At 49.0% G+C, this 10600-nt stretch overlaps 1 protein-coding gene across 1 annotated transcript in view; it reads right to left on the reverse strand.

Moving 5' to 3' along the window:
* The window catches only part of LOC141073962 (uncharacterized), a 59778-nt gene extending 58185 nt beyond the window's left edge, over window positions 1-1593 (reverse strand). Inside the window, 1 exon segment of the mRNA XM_073561492.1 lies at window positions 1566-1593. Within this exon segment, the coding sequence (XP_073417593.1) occupies window positions 1566-1593 (28 nt within the window).
* Between the last annotated feature and the right edge of the window lie 9007 nt (window positions 1594-10600).

A 10600-nucleotide genomic window follows, 5' to 3' on the forward strand; every position in this document is an offset into this window, starting at 1 on the left:
GACGGTCTACTCCTCCAGTTGTCCCCAAGGTATCAGCTTCCGCGGCGATAGTCTCCTCCGGGCCTGCCCCAAACGCTCCCTGTATAGGGGGTGGTACACCTGGCCCGCTCGCCCGGGGGTAGGTTCGTCGTCGCGGTCCTGTGGGTTCACCCTTGGAGTCCTTCCAGCCTCACAGAACGATCAGGCCATGGACCCCGCTGGTACCCCGACCCAGAAGGAACTTTTGTTCCTACGGGAGGATCATGCCCTTCCTCAAGACAATGGAGTCCCGCCTCTCGTCGTTGCAGGCCTCGGATCCAGGGAGTGCCAGCCAGATCGCCGGTCTCCAACAGGAGCTTTCCCAGCAGCGTGACACTCAGGCTCACATCCTGAATTACATGGCCTCGGTGGATAACCGCCTGCTTGCCCTCCAGACCGCGGCCGCAGCCCCGGCACAGCCTGCGGTTCCGCTCCCATCTCCTCGTTTGGCTAAACCCCCGCGATACAGTGGCGACCCCAAAATGTGTAGAGGGTTTTTAAATCAGTGCCAGCTACACTTTGAATTGCTGCCACACCAGTATCCCACCGATCGAGCCAAGGTGGCGTTTATTGTGTCCCATTTAGAAGGAGAGGCCCTAGCTTGGGTTAACCCCCTCTGGGAACGAGATGACCCATTAGTTGCTCAACTCTCCTCTTTCCTGGACACCTTTCGTAAGGTGTTTGATGAGCCGGGCCGCCTGGCCTCTTCCACAGAATCTCTGTTCAATCTGCACCAGGGCGCGCTCTCGGTAGGTCAGTACGCCATTCAGTTTCGCACCCTGTCCTCAGAGTTGGGCTGGAACAATGAGGCCTTGGTGGGAGCCTTTTGGTGGGGTCTCTCAGGTCGAATCAAGGATGAGTTGGCGGGTCGTGATACTCCCACCTCTCTGGAGGACCTGATCTCTTTGGCCACCCGCATCGACCTACGCTTTCAGGAACGATCTCGAGAGCTCGCCAGAGAGAGAAGGCCTTCTCGCGCTCCACTGGCTGCCCATAGTCCACCCCGTTCCCGCCCAATGTCAGCTTCCTCGGTCCCGGTACCGGAACCCATGCAAGTGGATCGCCTCAAACCGGTAGAGGAGCGTCGGAGAGAAAGGGTCGAACAGAGGCTCTGTTTCTATTGTGGGAGTGCGTCTCACTTTCTTCGTTCTTGCCCCATTCGTCTGGGAAACGCCTCCACCTAGGACAGGTAAGAGAGGCCTCCCTAGGTAATTGTGACTCCTCTCTACCCTTGACTCTTTCTGTCCTTTTGCATCTAGGTACTAAGCGTTTTTCTGAATGGGCCTATATTGATTCTGGGGCAGCCGGTAACTTCATCCAACTTGAGGCGGTTAGGAGACTTCGGATTCCTGTCAGATCCCTGGAGACCCCTCGGCAGATTGCGTCGGTCGACGGCCAACCCCTCTGGGAGTCCGTTACTCAGGTCACTGAAGAAGAAGTGGAACTTCAGGTCGGAGCCTTGCACCGGGAGAAGATAGTATTTTACGTGCTGCCTTCTTTATCCCATACCATTCTTTTGGGCCTTCCCTGGCTAAGAACACACAAACCTATCCTGGACTGGCATTCTGGAGACATCCTGCGGTGGGGCCAACCTTGCCAAAATAAGTGTCTGCTCACCGTACAGCCGCAAGATTCCTCACGTTCTAGGTTGACATCTACCGAGCTACCTTCCGCCTATTGGGCCTTTTTGGACGTCTTTGACAAGAAGGAAGCAGAGACCCTGCCTCAACATCGTCCATATGACTGCCCCATCGACCTTGTCTCCGGTTCCACACCGCCTCGTGGTCGAATCTACCCGCTGTCCCCTTCCGAGACTCAGGCTATGTCTGAATACGTCCAGGAAAATCTGGCCAAAGGCTTTATTCGCAAGTCGCCCTCACCCGCGGGAGCCGGATTCTTTTTTGTCAAGAAGAAGGATGGGTCCTTTCGTCCCTGTATAGACTATAGATGTCTCAATGATATCACCATTAAGAACAAATACCCCCTTCCTCTTATTCCGGAGCTATTTGACCGTCTACGGGGTGCAAGGATCTTCACGAAATTAGATCTTCGGGGGCCTACAATCTGGTCCGGATCCGCTCTGGCGATGAATGGAAGACCGCCTTCAACACCCGAGACGGCCACTATGAGTACCTGGTTATGCCCTTCGACTTGTGCAATGCCCCCGCAGTGTTCCAAGAATTTGTTAATGACATATTCCGAGACCTTCTCTATGTCTGCGTGGTGGTTTACTTTGACGACATCCTGGTGTTTTCCCCGGATCTGTCTACGCACAGAAAAGATGTACGCCAAGTCCTACTTCGTCTGAGAAAACATCATCTCTATGCCAAGCTTGAAAAATGCGCCTTCGAACAGTCGTCACTGCTGTTCTTGGGTTACATCATTTCCAACTCTGGCTTGTGCATGGACCCTGGAAAAGTGACCGCCGTACTCAATTGGCCGCGTCCCCAGGGAATCAAGGCAATCCAGCGGTTCCTGGGATTTGCCAACTATTACCGGCAGTTTATTCCACACTTTTCCGCTCTGACCGCTCCAATCTCCGCTTTGATCCATAAGGGAGCCGATCCTCACCACTGGTCTACCGAAGCCGAGAACGGCTTCCGAACCTTGAGGCAAGCCTTTGCCACAGCTCCCGTGCTACACCGTCCAGAGGCTAACAAGCCATTCACACTCGAGGTGGATGCCTCTGCCACCAGAGCCGGTGCGGTTCTCTCTCAGAGATCTCCTTCCGGACGGTTGGTCACCTGCGGCTTTTTCTAAAAGACGTTCTCCCCTTCAGAGAGAAACTATACCATCGGAGACAGAGAACTGCTCGCCATTAAGCTAGCCTTGGAGGAGTGGCGATATCTTCTGGAAGGAGCCGTACACCCACTCCAGATCTTCACTGACCACAAGAATCTAGCATATATTCAGTCTGCACATAGGCTTAACCCTCGGCAGGCCAGATGGGCGCTATTCTTTACCCGGTTCGATTTTGAGCTCCATTTTCGTCCTGGTGATAAGAACCTCAAAGCGGATGCCTTATCCCGATCCTTTCTGGTCTCTGATAAAGAGGAGGAGCCTTCACACATAGTGGAGCCTAGCAAGCTTATCGTAGTCGCTCCTGTTAACCTGACTTCCTTACCTCCCGGCAAGACTTTTGTCCAAGACAACGACAGGAGGCGAGTTCTACATTGGGGTCATGCCACCAAGTTAGCCGGCCACGTCGGTCTCAAGAAAATGCTCTCCCTCATCTCTCGCTTTTATTGGTGGCCCTCCCTGCCTCAAGATGTCCGAAGTTTCATCGCCTCTTGCCTGTCTTGTGCCAAGAACAAGGTTCCCCGGCAGCGACCCTCTGGTCTCTTGCACCCACTTCCGGTTCCCTCGGCCCCGTGGCAACACATTGCGATGGATTTTATTACGGATCTGCCTCAGTCCTCGGGCCACACCGTCATTTTTGTGGTCGTGGACCGCTTCTCTAAGATGGCCCACTTCACCCCTCTACCAGGATTACCTTCCGCTCTCGAACTGGCGAGAATTTTCATATCTCATATCTTCCGGATCCATGGCTTCCCCAAGCACATTGTCTCGGACAGAGGGGTTCAGTTTACCTCGCGATTCTGGAGGGCCCTATGCAAGATGATGGAAGTAACGCTGGACTTTTCCTCCGCTTACCATCCTCAATCTAATGGTCAAACGGAGCGTACGAACCAAACTCTCGTGACGTATCTCCGACATTTTTCCAACGCCCACCAGAACGATTGGTCCAGCTTGCTCCCTTGGGCTGAGTTCGCTTACAACAACCATCCCAGCGAATCCTCCACCAAATCACCCTTCTTTATTGTCTATGGGCAACATCCTGGTGTACCTCTGCCGGTACTCCCGGCCTCGGGTGTGCCGGCGGCCGATCTTCTGACCGAGGAGTTCTCCAGGGTCTGGCAGGAGACCAAAACCGCACTTGAACGAGCACGTGACAGATTCAAGAGACATGCCGACAAAAGACGCCTAGATTCTCCGTTGTACCATCCTGGGGATAAAGTTTGGCTATCCTCAAAATTTGTCCGTCTCAAAATTCCCTCTTATAAACTGGGCCCGCGGTACATCGGTCCTTTTGAGATTTTAGCCCGTATCAATGATGTTGCCTACAAGTTAAGACTCCCCGCTTCGCTACGGATTCCTAACTCGTTCCATGTGTCCCTCTTGAAACCGGTCGTACTCAATCAGTTCCATGCTTCTGCTGGCCGTGCCCCCACGCCCGTCTCCGCTCAGGATATTTTTGAGGTTAAGGAAATTCTTGCCATGAAAAGGTCCAGAGGTAAAACCCTTTTCTTAATTGACTGGAAGGGTTTTGGTCCAGAGGAAAGATCTTGGGAGCCCCGGGAGAACATTCAAGCCCCTCAAATTTTAGCTAAGTTCCTTTCCGACCTTAAGAGGAGGGGGCGTAAGAGGGGGGTACTGTCACGCTTACCGCTCCCGCTCCCGCTGGTCCCACGCTCGCCGCCTCCACCGCGCGCTCGGCTCCTGACGCGTCCTCCTCTGGCTCCACGCTGCCCGTGGCCTCCGGGCGTGCCCGCCGTTCCAGCACGCCCCTGCAGCGGGCGCGCGCCCGCCGGCACTCCAGCCTCTTGCGCCGCAGTCAGCCTGACTGCTCTGCCCGGGGCGCACGTGCAGCTCACACCCCGGGTCTCAGCACTGGCTAGCCGGTTCTCTCTCCGCCCCCATGACCCTGCTGATCCGACCCGGAACTCATGTCCCTATAAAAGGCAGCCTCTCCTCTGGATCGCTGCCTGATCGTCTATGGTATTCCATGACAGACTCTCGGGTCCACCTAAATCCTGCCTAGCACCCAGCCTTGCCTTAGCATATCGCCTTGCTTCACTAGCTGAACTCTCACCGCCTTTGCATTTTCTTCCAGAGCCGGCCGGTCCAGTTCGTTCCTGCCTCCTCCCGTGTGTGCCTCTTCTGTCTGTCCCTGCCTGCTCCTGTGCCCCGGTCATCCTCTCTATTTAGCCCTGCAGCCGTTCTTCCTGTGTCCTTCGGACGGTCCTGTCTGCATTTCATCCCGGTGACTGACGGTCTACTCCTCCAGTTGTCCCCAAGGTATCAGCTTCCGCGGCAATAGTCTCCTCCGGGCCTGCCCCAAACGCTCCCTGTATAGGGGGTGGTACACCTGGCCTGCTCACCCGGGGGTAGGTTCGTCGTCGCGGTCCTGTGGGTTCACCCTTGGAGTCCTTCCAGCCTCACAGACACAAGCTGGGCACGATATATTGGGCACTACAATGACATTTTTGCAATTTTTTCTCTGAAACTTCTACGAGTTTCTGGAAATCATCCATGTAGTGAAAATGGTGACTATATCCATAGATGAATTCCCAGAGGGGTGTCATTTCCAAAATGGGGTCACTTCAGGAGGGAATTCATCTCTGGGTGTAGTGACCATTTACCTATCTACCTATTTTCCAATGTAAAATCTGGGGTTAAAACAACATTTTAATTGTAAAAATGTAATTATTTCTTCTTCACTGCCTAATGGTATAATTGTCTATGGAACAGCTGTGGTGTCAGTATGCTCACTACACAACTAGAAGAATTCATTCAGGGAAGTATTTGGTAAAATGCGGTCACTTTTGGGGCTTATGCTGTTCTGGCACCTCAGGGGCTCTGACAACGTGACATGTCACCCACAAACAATTCCAGCAAAATCTGCTCTCCAATATGGCGCTCCTTCCCTTCCAAGTTCTGCCATGCGCCCAAGCAGTAGTATTCTCCCACATATGGGGTATCGGCGAGCTTAGGAGAAATTGCACAACAAATTGTATGGAGCAATTTCTCCTGTTACCCTTATGAAAATGCAAAATATGGAGCTAAAAAGATTTGTGAAAAATCTTATTTTTTTTTTTATTTGCATGGCGTCATGTTATAAACGTCTGTGAAGCACCTGTGGGTTCAAGGTGCTCAATATACATCTGGATAAGTTCCCTAAGGGGTCTAGTTTAAAAAATGGGGTCCCTTTTTGGGAGTTTCTACTGTTTAGGCACATCAGGGGCTCGACAAACACGACATGGCAAGCGCTAATTATTCCAGCATATTTTACATTCAAAAAGTCAAATGGCGCTCCTTCCCTTCCGAGCCCTGCCGTGCCCTAACAACAGATTTCCCCCACATATGGGGTATTGGCATGCTCAGGAGAAATTGCAAAACAAAATGTATCGTCCATTTTCTCCTGTTACCCTGGCGAAAGTAAAAAATAATTAGGTCTAAGTGAAAATTTTTGTGAAAGAAAAGTAAATGTTTATTTTTTCCTTCCACATTCCATTCATTCCTGTGAAGCACCTGAAGGGTTAATAAACTTCTTGAATGTGGTTTTGAGCTCCTTGACGGGTGCACTCTTTAGAATGGTGTCACTTTTGTGTATTTTCTGTCATATTGACCCCCAAACTCACTTCAAATGTGACGTGGTCCCTAAAAAATGGTTTTGTAAATTTTGTTGTAAAAATGAGAAATCGCTGGTCAACTTTTAACCCTTATAACTTCCTAACAATAAAATTTGATATAGTTGATATAGATGCTGCTGCGCAGGCGCCGCCATCACCGGTGACATTGTGCTGGATGTAATTTTTTTCTAAGCCTCACAATAGCCACAATATTATAGGCATTATCAACAATAATATCAATGCTATTATATGCATTATGTAATAATGGGGGCAGGTCAGTGAGGGGTCAGCGACCTGTCATAAGCCAATACAGAGGAATATGTAATCAGAGCACCACATAAAGCCCCGCCCACAGCCCCACCCACAGCCCCACCCACAGCCCCACCCGCAGCCCCACCCACAGCCCCACCCACAGCCCCGCCCCAGAGCACGAGAATCTCATTAACTGAAAACTACAAATACAGATTACACAACAGTAAACCAGAGTTGCCCTCATTTATGGTGGACCATTGGAGCTACTATGGATCCTGACCAGAAGATTAGAGAAAATAATATTGCTCCCCATTTCAGGAGAGACTGTGCAGTAATCTGAATTCCTTAGGATCAAAAACAATGTAATTGGCTGTAAGTTCTATAGAAAAGGGCTTTCAATGCCCAAAGTCATTTGAACAGTTTTGGTTGGAGGAGAATGTTGTGGTCTAGAGGCAAAATGGTGATCATGGTAATATGGCCGGACTACACCACCGATAAAGCAGCCACAGCCGGTGACTGAGAGGAATCTGTGACTTCTCTGCATTCAGTGGTTACTACTCACCTGGGTAGTCATATGTGGGAATCTCCTCTTTACACCACTCATCACCCCTCACATATGTCTCTGTAGTATTAATATGGGTCAGATCTTCACCCTGAAACAAATATTGTAAAAGTCACAGACAGATGGAGAAGCCCCATCTATGATCAGCTCTAATCCTGCCATCTCCACCGTTCTCATTACACAAGTATAAAACACATAATACTGGTGGATAAAACAAGACTGAGCACAAGACCTTCACAGCCGTCTACACATCATAGGGGAGATCTCCTGACACCTTCTCTCCATCTACCTGAGGATCCTGAGGAGCACTGGGATCTTCTTGGTTACAGTCCTGTGGAAGAAGAGGACGGGGACATCTCTCTGGTGTTGTCCTCTTACTGGATAGATCTGGAGGAAACACATACAGGGACTGAATTCATTCTCTACATACAGATAATTATAGGCCGTGTGTATTTAGTCCTGTCTATTACCTGGTGATGTGAGGGGCTGGGGAACCTCCATTATGATGTCCTTGTAGAGATCTCTGTGTCCTTCTAAATACTCCCACTGCTCCATGGAGAAATAGACAGCGACATCCTGACACCTTATAGGAACCTGACACATACAATGATACCGTCATCCCCCGATCCCTTCATAGTGTTACTGTATAATGTCCCAGCATTCCCAGCAGTGTCACCTCTCCAGTCAGCAGCTCAATCATCTTGTAGATGAGTTCTAGGATCTTCTGGTCATTGATGTCCTCATGGATCAGGGGGTGAGGTGGAGGCCCCGTGATTGGGCTCAGGGGTCTTCCACATCCCTCAGACACAGGGTCCTGACAGCGATCACTAGAGGTCTTCTTCACCACTGTGTAATCCTGGTTATGGAGAGACATTAATAAATCTCACTACAGACATTTCCAGAGTCGTCACCTCTCCAGTTCTGTCCATCTATTATTCCCATAGATAAGAATGATGTAATGTGACGTCATCAGAATCTCTCACCTCTCCAGTGAGATGGAAGAGGATCTCTAGGGTGAGATGTAACATCCTCTCCGCCATCTTGTCTCTGTCCATATCCATCCTTGATGGGTAAATCAGGAAAATTCTCTTCTGTAGAAGATCTTCACTGAGAGGATCCGATATTGTAGAGACCTGAATGAGAAGATGATCCGATGTAACACCATAAGAATCCTGTGTAATAATACACTTACTGGAGATAATAAGGGAAACATATGAGGAGATTTATTATCTTACAGGGTTTAGTTTTCTCCCCTGACATCTACTAATAAAACCTATATATTTAGGCCACAGACAACAAGCAGTTTCCTCCTCGGAGTCGGCAGCTGAACACGTTCCTCATAGACTCATCTTCCATAACGCTAATTCTCGTCTCATTCCCGACACTGGAATCGGCATTAGCAATACTGCAGGAGATATTCATTACACGCGACATGAGAAATAACTCCTTCATGATGAGGACGACATCTTCATCTACTACTGCGGCTCTAGAGACAGATTTGACCAGAGTCGGTCACTGCCTCCATCCCCACCGGCCGTCTATATGAAGGTTTCCCGTCTTCCCCGCACTGGAATCTTCTCTCACGTTAGATCTCAGCTCTGAGTCACACACAGAAGTTTGAGGCTTTTAGAAAAAAATTTTAGTTTCCACAAACACAACGGACAGTAATGATCTGATCCCAAAGTCTCCATGTACAGTGATTTATGGGGTTTATTTCTGGCCTGAGGCTTTCCCATATTACAAGAAAAACTCCAGAAAAAGCCGATATTAACACCTTTCCTACATTAGACGTACTATTCCGTCCATGTGACCTGGGACCTAAGTCCCAAGGACGGGATAGTACGTCTAGCGCGATCAGCTGCACTCACGGGGGGAACGCAGCTGATCGAGGCCGGGTGTCAGCTGATTATCACAGCTGACACCCAACACTATGTGTCAGGGGCGGTCACGAACTGCCCCGACACGTTAACTCCGGGCACACTGCGATCAAACACGATCGCAGTTTATCGGGGGTTTAGGGAAGCATCGGCAGGGAGGAGGCTCCCTCCGTGCTTCCCTGAGACCCCCACAGCAGCGCGATGTGCAGCACTGCTGCGTGGGGCTCCTTCCCTGCAGGTCCCCGAATCCAAAATGGCGGCGGGGACCTTCGGGGGCCTGCAGGGAGGCGGCTTCCTCATGCCTGCAAAGCACCAGCATGAGGAAGACTGCAGCACTGCCTGTGACAGATTGCTGATCTCTCACAACGATCTGTGATGTGACAGATCAGCGATCTGTCACATGACATTTATGTCCCCCCTGGGACAAAGTAATAAAGTAAAAAAAAAAAAAAAAGTTTAAAAATAATTTATAAAAAAATCACTAAATAAATTTAAAAAATATATATACATATATTCCCTAATAAATTCATTTTTTGAAAAAAAAAAAAATAAAAGTACACATATTTGGTAACGCTGCATCCGTAACGATCCGCCCTATAAAACTGTCCCACTAATTAACCTCTTTGTTGAACCTCTTAAATAAAAATAACAAATGAAGCAAAAAATAATGCTTTATCATCATACCGCCGAACAAAAAGTGCAATAACGCGCGATCAAAAAGACGGATATAAATAACCATGGTACCGCTGAAAACGTCATCTTGTCCCGCAAAAAACGAGCTGCCATACAGCATCATCCGCAAAAAAATTAAAAAGTTATAGCTCACAGAATAATTATTTTTTATATAAAATTGTTTTCAGTGCATAAAAGCGCCAAAACATAAAAAAAGAGATAAATGAGGTATCGCTGTAACCGTACTGACCCGAAGAATAAAACCGCTTTATCAATTTTACAGCACGCGGAACGGTGCAAACGCACCCCCCAAAAAAAATACATGAAACGTTGGTTTTTGTTAATTCTGTGTCCCAAAAATCGGAATAAAAAGCGATCAAAAAATGTCACGTGCCCGAAAATGGTACCAATAAAAACGTCAACTTGTCCCGCAAAACATAAGACCTCACATGACTCGGTGTGTCAAAATATGGAAAAATTATAGCTCTCAATATGTGGTGATTCATAAACAATTTCTACAATAAAAAGCGTCTTTAAGCGTGTGACAGCCGCCAAACATAAAAACCGCCATAAATAGTAAATCAAACCCCCCGTTATCACCCCCTTAGTAAGGGAAAAATAATAAAATAAAAGAAAAATATTTCCATTTTCCCATTAGGGCTAGGGTTAGGGCTGAGATTAGGGTTAGGGGTGTGTTGGGGTTAGGATTGGAGTTAGAATAGGGGGGTTTCCACTGTTTTGGTACATCAGGTGCTCTCCAAATGCAACATGGCGTCCGATCTCAATTCTAGCCAAAAAGGTCAAAT

The sequence above is a fragment of the Dendrobates tinctorius genome, unplaced genomic scaffold, assembly GCF_039654945.1.
Source record: "Dendrobates tinctorius isolate UK_male_01 unplaced genomic scaffold, ASM3965494v1 ptg000321l, whole genome shotgun sequence".
Taxonomy (NCBI): Eukaryota; Metazoa; Chordata; class Amphibia; order Anura; family Dendrobatidae; genus Dendrobates; species Dendrobates tinctorius.